Consider the following 19,205-nt stretch of genomic DNA (forward strand, 5'->3'; position numbering starts at 1 on the left):
AGAGAATAATAAGCTACAAACTCCCTCAGCCTGTAACCCGCCCCCAGGCCCACTTCTCAAAGTATTCTTTAGAAAACATATGGTCCAAATAAAGAAGAGTAAATAATAATTACAAAAGCTCTTGGAGGAAAAAAGCCACACACACAAAAAAGAAAGAATATAAACAAAAATCAGAAAAGGAAATTAAGAGAACAGGGGAAGAATTTTAACAACTAGTTCCCATAGTCTCAAAGATATAGTCAGTGAAAAAGCTCAATAATATACAATACTACAGTAAAGAAGAAAAGTAAGTGGAAGAATTCAGTAAAGTAGGAGAGGAAAATAAAACTATCAAAGATGAAAGCCACATTGGAAATAACATATATAGATTAAAAATCTTGTGACATGAAGAACAAGTTTGAGTAAAACAAACACAATGAAATGGAAAAGGAGAACTGAAATTATCGAGGGAATGAACAACATGAGAGACAAAGGAGATCCAACAAATGCCTAATTGGCAAAAAGAGAAAAAAAGAACAACACTCCCCTGACACGTGCAACTGGTGATGACCACCAAGCCGCAGCAAGAAGTGCCCCGGGTTCCTGAGCTGGGATGATGGCAGACAAGGGCTTTTGTCACACCTCCCTGATATCTGCACCCTGCTCAGCAACGACCAAGCCACCACTGGAAGCCCCCAGGTCTCCCCTGTGGGAATGTGGGGGGAGCCACAGGCCTCAATCCCACCCCTCCTCCTTCCTCCTTCTTCCATCCCATTTCCTTCCCCTTTCCCCTCTCCCCCTCTCTCCCTACTGCTCCACAATAGCATCCTAGGATGTAAAAAATAATATTAATAATTTTTTTTTAAAAAAAGAACAAATGAATAGAAATCTATATCTTAAAAAGACCCACTGTATTCTAAGAAAAACTGAAGAATAAGCACAATACTAAGACAGACTGGGCATGATGAATCCAGAGAATAAAAAATCTTATAATTATTTAGACAGGAAGAAAAATAGTTTATATTTACATTTACAAATGGAAAATGATTGGGATCTTTTCTTTAACAATAGTAAACAGACAAAAGAGAGTGGAGAAAGTTTAGAAAGTTCTGAGAAAAAGATAATGCAAACAAATAACTGTTTTTGCTTAGGCATTTTTCTGCATGTAAAATCTGAGGAATTCCAACAGCTTCAGACCTTGAAAGAATGACTTCAAGAAGATATATAGCCAACCTGGAGACCAATCATAATAAATAACTCAAGAATCAAGAACATTCAGTTAAAGATGATGACTTTAATATATACATCTAAATATGTTTTCTCCCAAATCTCTTAAAATGTCAGGAAAAGTGTCTGTTTGGGGGTTTAAAAAAAGTTAACCCACAAAGACAATGATAACAGGAGAGGATACAACGGCAGCATTATGGAAGCTGGAGGCAAGTGAGGGAGTGTTAATGGGCCTAACAGACCCAAGAAACTGGATCCCTAATGCAGTGGTGAGGAAATTAAGAATGAGTGCCATTTTAAACCAAAGATCCTAAATGGTAGCAAGCACTCCTGGAAGTAGGGGTGGAATTAGGAGTAAAACCAGGAATATTGGTTGAAACAGCTAAATCCTAGTGTCTTCCCCAGCTTCTTAGGTTTTTAGAACAGGAAGACTGAAATACAGTTGAGGTCAGGTGCACTCAAAACTTCTGTGCCACTTTCCAACTTGACTACAGAAAGCTGGCTGCCAGTGTTCTGTCCATGCACAACAAGGGAGGCCTCTGAGAAATGGGAAATAGGGGTAGTGGATGAGGGGCGGCATTCTTCATACAAAGCTCTGAGTGACTATTTGATTATTTAAACTACAAGCATATCAGCTTTAGAGGAAAAAAACTCCCAAACCCACAAAATCAAGCAGGGCAAAGCCATGGAAAAAGGATTGATGATAAGCATATGCTTCTGCTAAATACATATTGAAAACTAAACTGCAATAATTTTGATTACAAACCAGAATTAGGTGTTATAAACACTGATAATGTAATAAGAATAATATTGCTACCAAACTACTGGGAAGTATGGGAGGAAAATGAGAAATATAAGTATGCTGATTTTCTTGCCTTTCGTACTAGGGTATAAATGATACAATGTCTAAAATTAAAACACATGGTTTTTTAAAAAGATGACTTCTACTTTCCTGATGTTTTTAAAGTCTTTTAAAAAATCAACATATGTTAAGAGATTTTTCTATATTAATGTATTTGCTATGAAGAAATAATTAGTTGAAGTTCAATATTCATTGGTTTCTCTTCCTCACATATAATAAGTATAATATTTAATTTTAAAATAACACATGTACAGTCTTGGTAGGATTACTTTTTTCTGCCTATCTATCAGTTATCTATCTGTTCACTGATGTCTCTGTATGGATATCCATTCTTTTACCTGTGTCTGTTCAAAAGTTTCTGCAATACAATGTTTGGCAAATGTTAATAATGTTTATTTCTAGGATCTGGGGTCACTCGTGCTACTTTAAAGGGAGATAATTCATTGTTTGCAATTGTTTATGTTTTATAAAAATGAGAATAAAGATTATAACAAAATAAAATAAATAAAATTATATTCTTAACCAACCTACTGCTAGAAAATGAACCAGGAGACCAATTGTGATTCCCAGGATTGCCAGCACTCCAAACACAATGAGGGCAATCATCCATAGTGGCAAAGATGCACGGGGAGCTGCGACTGGTCTGCAAGTACAGGTTATGAAGATAAGGGACATATCAGAAAAATCACAATCACTTCAAATCTGTATTTCTTTCCTCTTGCTCACCCTTGGAAGCTCCAAATTTAGACACAGTAATAGCAGAAGACAGGAAGGAAGGAAGGAAGGAAGGGAGGGAGGGAGGGAGGGAGGGAGGGAGGAAGGAGGGAAGGAAGGAGGGAAGGAGGGAGGGAGGGAAGAAAACAAAACCATGAGCTTCCCTTAAAACTTATGATTGAACCTCTCTGGATCTGTTATGAAATTATTTTTCAGGAATACAACAGTTGGTGCCAAGTTATCTATGCTTGTCATCTAGTTCCCTCGCATGATCAATGAGTAGGAAGAGAGTTTGTATCAGCAAGTGAAGATCTTGTCAGGAGGGGAACGGAAGGGAAATGCCTTAGAAATTTCTAATGCCTAAGCCCATCATAATTTTTTAAAGTATCATCATAGTTCTATATTATTTGGTATGTCCTTATTATATACAAAACACACACACAAATATGAAGTGTTATACGGGTTAGAGCAGTGTCCATCTATCTTACTAGATTGTTACTGCTGTGGTTCAAAGATATCTCTTGTAGAAAAGCATGCCATGATAAATCTACAATAAGTTAGGTATTTCACTGTTTCATTTGGGCAACAAATATGTATCGAGAGCCTCAGCCTAAGTTGCATTAAGGATTTGTGGAAATTTCTCAGAAAAAAAGGCACAGGAAGACAGTGCAAGAAGGTATAACAATATGCAGCACTCAAAGAATGACCAGCAATTCAGTTTTGTTGCAACAACTGTGAATCATGGATTGGCCAAAAATGAAATTGGACTATGTGATGGTTAATTTTATGTGTCCACTCTGGCTAGGCTATAGTGCCCAGCCTTTTTGTCAAACATTAGTCTAGATGTTGTTATAAAGGTATTTCATGTGATTAACATTTATAATCAGTTGACTTCAAGTAAAGGAGATTATCTTCTATAATGTGGGTCTCATCCAATCAGTTGAAGGCCTTAAAAGCAAAACCTGAGGTTTCCAGGAGAAAAAGGAATTCTGCCTCAAGAAGGTAACATAGAAATCCTGACTGAGTTTCTAGCCTGCCAGCTCATCCTATGGATTTCAGACTTGTCAACTCCACAATTGTATGAGCCATTTTCTTAAAATAATCTCCCCCCTCTCTCTCTGTACAAAGCTAATATTTCTCTTTCCAAGACAAACATCTATTTTCATTCTAATGATGACTAATTTGTCACAACTTTTTATACCCTTCCTGAATTTCACATTCTCATTTCTTGATATTTCTCAAAAGCCTTTAAATTAACAGCATTTGTTTTTTAACTGCCAAATTCAAAACATTGTTTATCTTTCGGTGACAGGTCAGCACTTACCTTACCTAATAAGCATTCAGCTCCACCAGAAAAGTACCTTGCTCACTGCTTGGTTCTATAATCTTTCTTCCACACCCTTTCTTTACTTTTCTGTCTCCCATGAACTCTTGATAATTATTTTTTTCTAATCATCTCTTAATTGGGGGTACATTTGTACATTTCTTGTTTTAACTTGTTTTATTTTTAAAGCTTTAATTCAGAACAGATCTTTCTATAGAATTGGGCAGATTTTCTCAATGATACCTTGGCAAAGATCTAAAACATAGCTTTCTTCTGAGATTTTTCCCATTCCATTCTATAGGACTAACTGTAAGAAAAAAATTTGAAATTAATGAAATATGGTTTTGAAGTCTTTGCTTCCACTTCTGGTGTTCTTTTTCTTCCTCTTAATCATTGATCATTTAGACACCCATGAAGTTATCTAGGGTCTAGTTCTCAAATGCACTTGCAGAATCAACCATGTTTCTAAATCCCTTCAAGCTCTGCTGGGTAATTGGATTAACGTCTCACTCTCAGAATCTAATCACTGAATTAGGACTTGAAACTTTCATTGGTAACTAGGAGTTCTTAGAAACAATGGCTTAATCCTTGGAATCCTTTCAGGTTAAGACTTCACACAAATGTCAAAATGATGAAGGAAAGGAGGAGGTATCCGATTAAACAAAACAAAACAAAACAAAATCACCTACCCAGCTTAAAGGTGATGACTATCTCACAGGCAAAACAAAACAGAACAGAACAAAATAAAACAATCATGCAGTTTCTTTTCCACTTTTAAATGTGTGCACTGTTTCTTCTATTGATAGATCAGAGATATGGCTAATAAGAAAACATTAGGGCTATGAAAGAATAACATCTTTAATAAAAAAGAAATTATACAATAAATTATTTTCTTTAGCTCAAAAAAATTTCTTAGTATATTCTATCACAGTGAGTGTGCCCTTTCCAATTACATTTTTACATGAATACTGAGATTGTGAATACATACACATACATATATATAATATGTGCATAAACATGTCTTAAAGAGCTCAATTACTGACTCAAGATATATATTTTAGAAAAAAATATTTTGTAAGGTATGCATTTCATTTCACAGTTATTTGAACATGAAATATTTTCTAATTACATTCAGTTAATTATGCTATATTTTACACATTTTGATGCAAACTTCTTGCAAGCTGAAAGAATGTTCTTAAAATTTTGCCGTTAATGATTACTGTTCACTTCATATGATAATTACCTACTTTAAAAATAGATAGCACATGTCTATACATAATTATACTATTCTAGTTTGTGAACATTTAATAAATGAAAATATACGGTTTTACAGAACACCTATGAAGCAGCAGTACTGTGAGATTTAAGATAATATTCATGAAGGCACTGTAGAAAACTGGAGATATTAAACAAACACAAACAAGTCATATCCACCATCACTACCAGCAATAATTTAGCATTTGATGTATGAGGAAAAAACTGTTCTCTCTGATACCCCCTGTCTACTTTACAATGGCCATATATTCATATTATTTTTCATTTACAGGATGTTAAGCTGCATGCCACTTTCTGAAGAACTCCCCAAGTCATTACATAAAACTACAGATTACAGAAACAAGTACATGTTTGTGACAGGGTTGTCTCCAGGCAGGAAATCCAAAATTCTGTGAAAAAACTACAAATTTCCCCCTAAACTCAATTGTTTTACTGCAACCCTTGGGTGAGAGTCATACTTGGGACAGTGTTCATTTTATTTACGTCAGAATTTTAGGCAAGCAAATCTCTACTTACCTATACATAATGTGCTGATATAATGGCTGTTGCTGTTAACAAAGATAAAGGAAACTTCTGCACTCCTTTTGTCCTGATCAGTGGTTCTCACGTAAATGTACAAACCACAATGATAGTTGGGATTTTAAGGGCTGGGTGCAATAGTGGAAAGCAATTAAAAGGAAACTTGTTTAACAAGTGTGATGACAGCTGTGGGTCTGTGGTTTAAAGGAAGAAATAAAATATCTCTTGGAATTGCATACTTAGAAAAAACAATAAGTATTACTAGGATTGGTCATCTGAGAGGTCCACCCAAGAAATACCACCACAGATTGGTGAATCAGTGTTCTGACTCATGTTCCATCCACCCTTTCAAGGCATTGAGCTCCTCCCCAGTGAAACCAACTGCATCCACCAGAGAAGTCTCTGACAAATGACTTAAATATAAGTTGTCATTTTTTGATACAACAATCTGGCTGCAGCATTACTCATTTGAAACATGTTTAAACTAAAAATTCTTACTTGAACTCTGTACATTCTTTTGTAGCAATGGATTTACAGATGAAGATAGGTTTTGGAGTAAGAAAGTTCATTTTGGTAATTCTCTATAGAAAACAAAACTATTTAACTAGTCAAGAGTTGAATATGGATTAAGTTTTGGGGTGACAACAAATTCTAAGGGAATACGAATTAAGTTTTGGGATGACACATCAAATTCTCATGAAAACAAAAAATTTAGAGTCCATTTAGGCATTTAAATACAAATATCTAGATTTGTGCACCACTTTTTATATCTTTAACCACACGCTCACTCTGTTCATTGATTTAATAAATATTTACCTTACAGTTCTTGGGCTATACATTGCTCTCAGAAGTGGAAATAAAACAATGAGTATAATAAAGTTCCTGCTTTCATGGACATTACACTCTAATGGGAAATACAGACAAAAACTAACAGAATAGTAAATGTATAATTTAATGTGAAATATTTATTCACGTTATAAATAGAAAATAAAGCAAAGTTAGAAATGGGTAGAAAGTGGTTTGCAGGGTAGGGGTGGCCATCTTTAGGGTGGTCAGAAAAGGTCTGTTTGAGGAGGTGGCTTTGAGCAGAGACCTGAATGATGATACTAATAAGTGTGATTCATCCTCCAAAAACACATATTCATTTCTTTATTTAAAAATCTTTAAAACTCTCACCTACTTTCAGGTGAGAAACAATAAAATACAAACTTCATTGGTTGCTATTCTATGTCCTTCAGAATACTATCTCTCTTTATACGTCTCTCTTTATTGGCCTCTCTTCATGCTACTATTTATTTCCATAGTAGTATGGTGTAACAGGAAGGGCATGACCTTTGTTCCAATGCCAGGTCCACAGGTAACAGCTGTTGGAAATAAATCTCTTTGTGCTTCAGCTTTCTCACAGGTAAAAATGGGGGATAACAGGACCATACTTGAAAGGCTGTTGAATCAACTGAGACCATGTATTCATATATCAAGAGCTTGGCACAATGTCCAGGACACCGTGTTGTCTTAATAGTGATGCTACCTAAAGCTTGACTTTACTTGAGCCATTTCTTACAGTCCCCTTTCTTGAATGGCAAGTACTTTCCTACCTGCATGATTTTATTCATGCTGTCTAATATTCCCAAGATTGACATTTCTACCCATCCAATGTTTATTTACATCATGGTCCAACCTATTTGCCACTTCTTTCACCAAGCCTTCCCTGTAAAGCCTTATCCTCTTTGATCTCTTTTTTTCTGGGCTCTAATCATTTACTATCACCAGTATTCTTTTTGGATTTAATCATTTGATGTTATATTGATTTCTGTTTAAATCTGTCCTATGGAGGGTCCACCCCAAGTGCAAGCTATATGAACTTGAAGGCAAGAACTGTATCCTATAGTTCTCTGTTTTTCATATGCTCATTACAGTGCTTAGTATCCAGTAGATGATCAGTAAATAAGTTATATGTTTCAAATACATGATTTACATCCAAAGTATATGAAGACCTCCTAAAAGTGAATAAAATATTTTAAAACCTCAATATTGTATTTTTAGGGGTTTAATAGGGTATTCAAAGAAGAAATACAGATGGCCAATTAACATATAAAAAGGAGCTTAATATCATTCACTAATAATTATAGAAATACAAATTAAAACAATAGTATGGCACGACTAAAATTAAAAATAAAAAATATTTCTAGATTTGGAAAGAGTTTGGGGAAATGGGCTCTCATACACTGATGGCAGGAGTTAGAATTGAGAAAGCATTTTAGAGCTTTGCTTGGCAGCATTCACTTAATTTTAAATCTATGTTCTTATAATCAAAATTTTCACTTCTAGGTATCTATCCTGGTACATTACTCAAACAGTAATATATGATGATGTTTATTACAAAATTATCAATAGCAAAAAAGTAAACAAATTATTAATCAGTAGAGGAATGGTTAAATAAACCATGATATATCAATATGTGGAATATTATGCAGATGTTAAAAGGAATGAGGTTATAGTAGATATGGTGGGTTGACTCACTCATCCTCCATTTTAATATAGCAGAGATTGGAAAACTAAAAACTACAACTCCCAGATTACCTTACAGTTAAAGTTCTAGATGCAAATTAGAATCTGCCAGCTAGATGAAACTTGGAAAGGATAAAGAAGTCAGAGGTCCAAGCCTCTGACTTTAGGTTTGCTAGTAAAAGGTCATGGTGATGTAATGTTTTCTGCAGCAACAGCAGCCACTGTTCATTCTCCAGCTTCCTGGGGCTGAGAAACAATTTTAGAGTAGGCAGACACCAGACCAGTCTGTGGTGTCAAGACACTTTAGTGGTAATATCACCAGTGCCAGTGACTTTGTGATCCTTGAGTCTTAGCTATTCTGAAATGCCAATTTCAAGAGCTCCCCATGCATCAGTTCTCTAGCATTCTGTGAGCCATTCTTGAGGCTTATTCCAGAGCCCGTGCCCCCACTTCTTCCAAATTTTTTTTCAATTCAACATTTTATTAAATATCTATAATTTTACCCTCCACTGTGCTAGACACTTGGAATTTTGGAATTCATAGACCAAAATAATAATAATAAAAGGTATTTTGCTCCTTCAAGGATCTCAGTGTCAAAATAATTGCAACATGAGTAAAATGGTCTGGCAGTGTGTTGAGTGGCAGGCTAACAGCACAAGCACTCCACAGTGAAAACACAAATAAGAAGGTGACAAACTGTCCTTGGTGAACAGAGGGAAAGCTTTGTTGAATTAGTGACATGTGAGCTGGACCTTGTATTTTATAATAGCTAAGCATGGAAAGAGACTGCATGAATGCAAAAGGCTCATGAATGGCATGATGGTCATGAATATAAACTTTTGACTGTTTGACTGTAACTTTTCTCAATAAGATTGAAGTAGTGCTAAATGCGATATGGTATCCTGATTTGATCATGGAATGAAAAAAGGACATTAGAGAAAAAAACTGGTGAAATTTAAATAGTCTGGAGTTTAGTTAATAGTAATATATTACAGTGTTTGTTTTAGTCGGTTTTATTTATGAGATTCACAGTCACTCTCTTTCAGTGTTAACTTATTGCTGTTGATAAATAAAACAAATTCCCATAGGTCACACCAAAGCAAAGCTTGAACTGTTTTGCTATTCACTCTATAGAAAGTCATACTTAAAAATTGTTGACATATTAAGAGACAATCAAAGAACATACAGTCAACACACATTGCTATAAAGTATTATAGAAATGGGCAGGCAATTAACAAAAATATTAATTTTCTCAATTTTGTATTATTTCTATAAAGTTTATAAAATATATAATTCGTTATCTCTTCATTTTATTTAAATATTAACTTTGTATCTTATTTGAAGTTATGATTTTTGTATTATGTATCTTTTTTTGTCCTTCCTTTTTATTTATCTATCTATCTATTTATTTATTTATTTATTATTATTATTTTACATTCAAAGATGTCACAGATTAGTGGGAGGGGCAGGTAGGAAGTGGGTGGGAAAATGGAGGTGGAGGTGGGGGGTTGTGAAGGTGGGGTGGGTATGGTTGAGGCCTGTGGGTTCCCCCCAATTCTGGCTTGGGAGCCTGGGGGTTTCCAGCCATGGCTCAGCTGTTGCTGGGCTGGATGTAAAACTCAGGGGCATAGCTGGGGCCCTTGGTGCACCCCTCCCCAGTTCAGGATCCTGGGGGGTTTCTGGTTGCAGCTCAGTAGTTGCTGGGCTGGATGCAGACATCAGGAGGGCGTGGCTGAGGTCCTCAGCACTCCAAACCCCAGCTCAAGAGCCTGGGGCTTCCAGCTCTTTTAGATTTTATAGGTGTTCTTTGATGGTGTTAGACCTTTACTGGTTAACATCAGAAGTTTGTCTCTGATCTGTGGGTGTTTTGTGTTTTCTTTCACTTCTATGTTGGATTATTAGCTGTTCCCACCACTTAATCTCTGCACTGTAACTAATTTGTTGTCCTTTACTTACTTCTAGAATGAGGGACCTTCCTGTGGAGACTAACACTTGAGCCCTGTTGTTTGGCTAAACTGCTGCTTTGCTGCTGATTCTCTGGGGAAGGCTTTTTATGCAGCTCAGGTTTTAATTACTGGCCTTGTAGCACTTCTGTGTCCTGTGAGGTCTGGTACACCTGAGCTGTATGGAAACTCTGGTCTGGGCCTGTGTCTTTTCAGCCAACTGCACCCCTTATAGTTGTACATTCCTGACCAGTCTCCACTGAGTGGTCCTGTGCTGATTGGAGGGCAGATCAGCTGTCCATGCTGTGCCCCAGTGTTCCCCCAGTGGGTCCATCTCCCCCAGCCCCCTACTCCAAACACTTCCCATGGGACTGGTCATGCACCACTCCCTTTCAATGACTCACTGGCTTTGAGTGATTCCTTTCTTCAGTTGTCCGTGGCCCGACATTACTATGTGGGTCCACTGGAATGCTGAATGCTGGCCTGGATCCACCAAGGCCCTCCTTTCCCCTGCAGTCTCCAAGCAGCTTCACACAAAGGGCACAGCTGTGGCTTTTGCCAGCTTTTGTTTCATGTGCTCACCAGGACTAGCCTTGAAACAGCTGGGGCTCGAAACAGTTGGAGCAGTCCTTTCTTCCTCTCATTTCAGCTTCTCCTGCCTTCATGAACTCTGTAGGTCTCTCCTCTTCCCCTGATCTCTAGTGGCCCCAGCTTGGAAGTTGTTTCTTTTTTAATAGTTGTAAATTGGTCAATTGTGGGAGAGAGTGATGCTGGGGACCATCTATTCTGCCATCTTGATTCTCTGCCCCAACAAAAGTACATGATTTTCTACTTCAAATTTCTTTCTACTTAACATACCTTTCTTGCTCTGAAACCTGTCTGACAGTTGTAGATCTATATAAAAATACTTCAAGAAAATTATTGAGTAAAATATGATGTACAGAATAATAATGCAATATTATACCATTAAAACCTCAAAGAAATAGTAAATAATACTGCAAATTTTTAATGGATGCTAATAAATGTATTTAAATTCATATATCTGTTTATGAAAGGATGAATAAATATATGAAAAGATCTAGAAAGATTCACAAAACAGGGATTTCCACACAGAAAAAAGGAAAGAGACCAAAATTGGAAATGATGATTAAAGAGATTTTAGCCTGATTTATAGTAGGTTCATTTTCTTCAGAAGGATAATGTGTTCATACATTTCTTATGTAATTTAAAAAAATTATATATACCTGTTAAATAAAAGCTTATCTTCTATATGGATCTGAGTAGAGAAAAAAAAAAGTAGAATTGGCAATACAATATAGGTTCTTGGAGTGCCAGTACCAAATTAATACTAGCTGAAAATAAACTGCATTTGTTGGCTTTGTAGAACTTCCCAAGATGAGATGTTGGCTTGAAGACAATAGGTACAAAATCCATGAGATTATAGTGGATAGAAAGTCTCACAAAAGTGTGAGCTATTTTTTAAAGCACAGTAGGGGTTTATCAGGAAAAAAAAAAGGTCAGAGAAGGGCATCCTAAACAAGAGTATACTACTTACCAAGGCCCAGAATAGCACGTTTCAGAAATTTTAAGTAATAGTTTTGGTTGGAAAATGGGTTTCATGCAAGGGAATGATGGAGGTAAAACAGAAACATATGTAGCAGCCAGGTCTTGATAGCGTATTTCATTTTTATTCAGTTGGACACAATGAACAGCTCCACTGAGCAAGCCACAAGTCCAAGAACACAGAGATGAACAAGAGCCCTTGAGAAGTTCATGGCCTAGTAGGAGATTCAGATGCATAAACAGACAATTTTTACATCTGTGGGAAGCGCAGTGACAGGTGTATGCCCGGGCAGTCTGGAACACTAGCCTGGGGATACTGGGAAAGGCTTCCTGGTGGGAGGTGACACCTGAGCTATGTCTTTTCCTTGATTAGTGAGATGCTTGTCCTCTGAACAGCGCCGTTGTACTACATTAGGGATACACAGCAGGGCCGATGATTCAGGTGACACATTGCAGGTTTTTTTTAAAGGAAGTCAGGTTAATTTAGAATACCTCTCTGGCCTTTAAGTTTCCTGCTCTGATCATAGCTTGTGTTGAATCCTCTTATCCTTTGTTTTTCATCAAATGTCTGGGAAGGATGATGTAGGGACGGTCCCTCATTACCCTGGCCAATGATTTCTGTCTCCTTGAATCTTATCTTTGCTAGACAAGAAAAATCTGACAGCATATACCTCGGCTTATAAAACCTGAGATTATTATTTAATAGAATTCTTGTATAACATGTATTTCTATACATCATAAAAACAAACTTTTATTTACTCAACTATGATTGCCTACTGTGACAAATTTTAAATGAAGATAAGTAATTTTAAAGGCAATAACAGAAGAATGATAGAATTATTTTATTTTATAATTAAGCATAATAACCATGCAGAACAACATATTATCATTAACATATTATAAACAATATGCTATTGGTTTTTTTCCTGAAATCCTTTAATCCCTTCAAACTTCAAATCTGAATTGTCCTTGACACATCACTATGAAATGTTTCAAAAACAAATTCTTTTGAAACTTCCTCTCGTATTGGAATTATGAAAAATGAAAACCAGTAACAAACTTTATTCACCACAGACACTAGGAGGCAGTACTTAGGGCATTTAATTACAAATCTGGCACAGTGGCCAAAAGCTAGTTTGTAAAGCTACAGAACATGAATTGTGATCCAGTCGTACTTGAGATTTCGTTTAAGAGCGTAAATGAGAAATAGTTACATTCAGTGGTGTACTGGCAAGTGTTTAACAGCCAGGTCTTGGCATCACTGGGTGGGAGCTAATTTGTAGCATTTGCCAATCTCCATAGTATAAATACACCCTGACCAATTTCAAGCTACCCACATGAAGCTTGTGTGCCAACTTTAGCACATAACTGCTGCACTTTAAATATTAAAATTCGCCCCTCTCCCTTGTGCAGCCTCTAATTAACCTTGGCTTTAATAAAGGACTATTAATAATGATCTCCTTGTTAAAAAATTGTGTTTACAATAGAAACATCAGCAGATGAGAACTGGATTTTTAAATTTATATGTCAGTGTTTTGTTATATGATGCAAATTTTCATATTAATGCATTGAAGGAATGGTCTCACTGAAAAGTGAAGCAGAAAAGAGAAGATAAAGTGATACAAAATCCAGAAAATTGTTTTAAAGTTTATTTTTAAAATTTAGTCTCAGAAATAGGTCTAATGGCCCAAAGCCCACTGGAAGCTCTGTTCCATTCACCAGAATTTTTTTGTATACCCCACGGATATCTTCTTGTTCTCCTTACTGAGCTTAAATACTATGGTCAGTCATGACATCTACACCCACAGCCCTTGCCCCTTTCTCCATTCACCATCTAGCTTCATGAAACCACTAATATGGTTAAACCCAGCTTTCCAACTTTTTAGTGCATGAACACCAGCTGAAGAAAAACCCACATCACTCTGACTAGTCTTTAAAATCATAATCACAAACCTCAACTAGATCCTTAATGCTCTCTGAAAATCCTTCTCTGTTTCCCTAATCCAAACTCCCTCTTATTTCCCTAATAACTCACTCACTTCTTCTCTCCTGTGCTTAACTCCAACACTTTCTTTTCCTCCTCCTTCTACTCACCTTATAATCTCGCTCATTATTTCATCGAGAAAACAGAAGGAACCAGATGAGAGTTTCTACTGGCACTTAAATCTACTAATCTACTTGCTTCTCAAAAGGTAGTATAGGTAAGTGGACTCTGGAGCTAAACTGCCTGCACTCACCTTCTCAAGGACTTTGTTTCTGTAACTGTCATGCATACCTCTTTATATTATTTTTATTCTGTGTACTGGATCATTTCCACACACACACTAACTTCTACAGTATCTCCCAGATAAAAGCAAAGTTATTTTCTGATCCTACATATCCTTCTTGCTGTATTTCTCTGAAAAACCAGTTCAAAGTGTTGTCCCCACTTCTTTTCCTTCCATTTTCTCTCAAACTGACTCCAAATAGGACATTGACCCAGACACTCCTATAAACCATGTTTGTCAAGGACACTAATGATTTCATGTTGCCACCTCCAAAAGCTCAACTCTCAATCTTCCTCTTAACTTATTAATAGTATTTAGAACTGTTGATCACTTTTTATTGAAACACTTTCTTCACTTGGCTTCCAGGGAAAAAGAACCACTTTTTAAAAAATAATCTTTCTATGTCACCAGCAATTCCTTCTCAATCTCTTCCCAAACTCTAAATGTTGGCATGTCCCAGGGCTCAGGATACACATGTGCCAGCTCCCCATAGTCTTTATACACACAGGTACATATTCTGTCTCCAGACTGAACCATCAAAACCGGTGTGATGAATCTTAACTTCAGGAGAGCCCAAGGCTGTGTATCTCCCACTGCCCCACCACACCACCACCACCATCATGGTTGTCTGCACTTTATCTTGCTGTACCGAATACTTTACTTTCAAACAATAGCTTTATGTGAGTATCTTCGGTGGAATCTTCTGAGTCCTTTCAAATATTCAAATACCTCTTATACCTCTTAGTAATATTATACTTTTTTTTCCAATCTGAGTTGACTTATAAAAGGATCCCTTCTGTTATCCCACCGAGGTATGTTCCTGACCCAAGGAAATGGGTGAATATGTGTTCATTTCTTACTAGGACAACTGCAATAGCTCTCTAACCTGTCTCCTTGCTTCTCATTGTGTACTCTTCACCCCTTGCTCCAGCACATTCTCTTCATCAAAGCTAAAGTAATCTTTTCAAAGTGTACATTATCAGATCATCTCACTCTCTCCTCTGCTTAGAAAACTCCAGGGCTTCCCACTATAGTTAGAGTTAAAATCCAAGGTCTTCACTGTGGCATGCAAAGCCCTCCTTGACTTGGCCCCAAGCTACCTCTTCCGTATTCTCTTCCACCGCCCACTTCTCCACCAGGCTTCCGTCGCAATGGCCTTCTATCAGCCCCACACGTCCACCTCCTTTATTTCTCTCTCTGGACCTTATACTTGTTCTCTTTGGATTTCTCTTCTCTTAGATGTTTTCTGTTTTTTGCCTTTTCATTGTTTAGGTACAGCTCAAATGGTACCCACTCAGAGGGGTTGTTCAGACTGCCCAGTACAAAGTACTCCTTATCTTCCCTACTACTTTCTATCATACTACTTTTTATTTCCTTTAAACATTTATCACAGTACAAAATTATCTCATTTATGTGTTTACTGCCTATCTTTATCCACTAAATGTAGCATCCTTGAAGGAAGATACTGTGTCTATACCTGACAGTTCCCATAACACACTAGGTACTCAATAGAAATGTGTGACCTGCCTGAGGAAGCAGTAGGAGAGAAAGACACCATCTCGTCGCACCTGGTTATGGACTGGCTTGATGCCATTGTGATTGTCATTTGAGTCATACTTCAAACAACTGAAGGAAGGAGAATTTTTTCAATTTATTTTAGCAGCCTTTAAAATTTTGGGCCGTTTTTTTTTTTTTATTTCCAGAAATTACAAAAGGTAAATCACTTGTAGAGATTACAAAGTCAGCCCTCCATACAGATTGCAATTCACTATAAGGAGAGCTACTGAAATAAGGCTCCTGCTCTTGAGCACTTCACATTATTTTTTCTGCAAGAGAAAGCAAACAAAGGACAAAATGGATAAAGAAAATGTTACAAAAATAATTGCAACAAAAATCATCTTTAAATTCCTGATTAATTTTGGATCTAAGCTCTGTGAGGGTAAATTTGTGTGAGCGCTTCATCAACTTATCAGAAATGATGAAGAATGACTTTAAGCAAATAATTTCTCTTCTCTGGTCTTCAGTTTTTTGATGCATAAATTGAGAGACTTGGTCTAGTTGAACCTCTGATATCGTTTCTCCACTCCAAGATTGTACGATTTTTGAGGTACATAAATTATTTCACATATAAATAAAAAATGAATGTATATTATTTGTCTCACATACTCCAGTTTTTAAAAATGCAATTATTATTGATAGAAGGAAAAATAATTTATTCGGTAGATCCAGCATATATGCTCTCATACTGACAAAATGTGTATTTTATTTTCTTTCAATTCTGAAAAACAAATTCAGGTCAATTCTGAATATAATGGTAAGATAAATTAGAGCTAGGATATTAATAAAAATAATATTTTGCCCTTCTTTGTTTTCTTTTCTTCCTGTCTCCTATATTAGTTAAATAGATAAATGAATGAAGAGTGTTTCAGATAAAATAAAATATTGATAAAGACATTTATATTTTTGTATATAAGAAAATAATTGGCTTACCAACAACCAAAAGAAAAAGATCTTGAATACCCATCAGTGTGTTTATGTTCCATTCCATACTCACTCTTCTTTCAGAGTCCAGACTTGGATGTAATTCAATCACGGTAAGAAGTCACTTGTGTATAGACACCTGGCTTATTCTTTTTACTACATCCATCACCCCAGTTTACTATTCAAACAACATGACAGATATTCCTGGAGTCAGGGTAACCTAGTGGCCCACCAGAATCATTCTAGAAAAAGAAGGAAAAAAAGGTTTCTTGTCTTGAAGAATTTTCTTTTACCTCTCCTCTGGAGTTATCAGTACCCCCTGGGCACTAAACCAACCCACCGTCTTTGGGCTTAGAACTCTGGATCCTGGGTTGACTTTTTTCCCAAAACTCAGAGCAGCCACAAACCAGAATATATTGCCTACAGCTGCCAAATGTTGTACTGGGCAGATCAGAATTTGACTTTATAGTGAGTCCAGCCTTAAAAATGGAAAAGGTGACTTAGCTACTGTGGACATTGGTCTGAATTTAAATCTCCATGATGAAGCCTCCAAGGATTGAGTGATATGAGTGCATACTCAGCCTCAGCTGTATCTCTGGATAAGGTGGAGGCAGGCTTCTAGGTCTGCAGGTTGTGCAGGAAATAGGACCAAAGTATTACATTTTGTTTGGATTCCTAGACTGAAAACTCCATGAGGGCAGGGACTGTGTTCACCACTACATGCCTAGCACTTAAGTTGGTGTCTGGTTCACAAATGGGATTAATAATTTTTAAGTGGATTGAAATAAGAAGCTACTATGTATAAGTCATTAATACAATAAAAAATATTTGATGATGATAAAATCTTGCATTTAATTAGCCCTTTGGAAGAAAATTGCTTTCTTTCTTTTTTTTTTTTTTTGTCCTTTTTTGTGACTACACTCAGCCTGTGAACGAACCGGCCATCCCTATATAGGATCCGAACCCGCGGCGGGAGCACTGCTGTGCTCCCAGCACCACACTCTCCCGAGTGAGCCACGGGGTCGGCCCAGAAAATTTCGATAATGTAACTGACAGGCATCAGCTTCTTCTGACATAAATCCAGCATATCGCATTGTATTGGTCACCAAGCAGACAATACATTGGGAGCATTGCAATTTTTGTTGTCCATAATCTTCAGAAAGGCTTCTTGAAGTATCATTTCAAGAAAGGGGACCTAAAGGCATAAATGCTGCCATATATAATATTATGGGGATTTTAGCCTTGCTTGTTGGAACAAAGAATGTCTATAGCATAAAGCATATTCTTTGTTCACCAACAGCCAGGCCAGTCTCAGGCTAGATTAATCTTTTTTAGATGTTTGTTAAACAATTGACTGCCTCACACATAATTCCAATTTTTCCGATTCTCCTTCACAGAGATACTGTACAAATTGAAGACAATGTGGTGCCATGTCTTTTGCCCTGCCATTTGGTTTTCTTTTCAGGATATTTACTAATTGATTAGTTGCATGAGGGGCTGATTGATTGATTGATTGGTTGATTGTCTAAATAATTATTTCCAAGAAGGTATTATGTTTTCACAGAGAAACTTACCACTCATATTATGTGTTCCCCATCCTGTAACTACAACACTGTCATTTTCTGAGAGCATCATTTCAACTTTAGGAAGACAAATCCTATGAACAAACTTTGTAAAAGAGACTTCTTCAGTAAGCCATACAAGGACAATATCATGAACCCCAGGCAAGCTATAGTTTTCATGAAAAATAGTGTTTTGGACTTTTCATGTCATATATGGTTTATTTACTTCAGTTCCAAAGTTGGCAGTCCAATCTTCTGAATTACTTTTACTAGAGGACACAATGTAATTAAAATATATTCCATTTCTGAGTCACAACAGCACTCTTAGTGGTCATTATCTCACAACTTTAAGGCATAGGTTCCCAAACAACACTATGAGAACTTAAATTCTTATCTTTAAAAATGTCTTTGATGTGGAGATGTTATAAATGTTGCAGTCACATATTTTGTGCTAAGGACAATTTGACCTGTCAGCTTTCTGAAGATCCTCTCAAGCATGGTCACTGGTGTTTTCTCCTGCTAATTCAGTTCCATCTGGTTTCTAAGCACTTGATTTAGGCAAAAATTATATAAGTATCTTCAGTCCCATAAGTAGCCAGGGTCCATAATGAATCTTTTAGTCATACACCCTGGGTTCCCAGAGCCCATGGCAAGCTCTGGACACCTGTATACATTAAAAATTGCAGCTTGTTCTCGCTCAATCACCCTATCATGTTTAACTAGTCTATGCATCTTGGCTTCTAATTTAGATTTTCTGACCAGTTTCTTCAGTTCGCCACTGAACTTCTTTCTCAATTTGGGACCTAACATCCTATTTAACTATTCTCACCCTTCCCTCAAAATGTCAGATGTTATTTTTTTAAGATTTCGAGACCTTCATGTAACCGTGGCACTCTTCAATCCACCTTCCATTCTAAGACCTTCACTAACTCCACACACTCAGCAGGAGTGCTTCTTAAACTTCATTCCCTTAGAATCAAC

At 36.7% G+C, this 19,205-nt stretch overlaps 1 protein-coding gene across 1 annotated transcript in view; it reads right to left on the reverse strand.

The window, feature by feature from the left end:
* LOC134385710 (transmembrane protease serine 11B-like protein) overlaps window positions 1-19,205 on the reverse strand; it is a 38,607-nt gene that overhangs the window by 9,455 nt on the left and 9,947 nt on the right. Inside the window, exon 2 of the mRNA XM_063107442.1 lies at window positions 2,596-2,711. Coding sequence (XP_062963512.1) covers window positions 2,596-2,711 — 116 coding nt within the window. The remainder of the gene's footprint in view (window positions 1-2,595; window positions 2,712-19,205) is intronic.

The sequence above is a fragment of the Cynocephalus volans genome, chromosome 9 (assembly GCF_027409185.1).
Source record: "Cynocephalus volans isolate mCynVol1 chromosome 9, mCynVol1.pri, whole genome shotgun sequence".
NCBI lineage: Eukaryota > Metazoa > Chordata > Mammalia > Dermoptera > Cynocephalidae > Cynocephalus > Cynocephalus volans.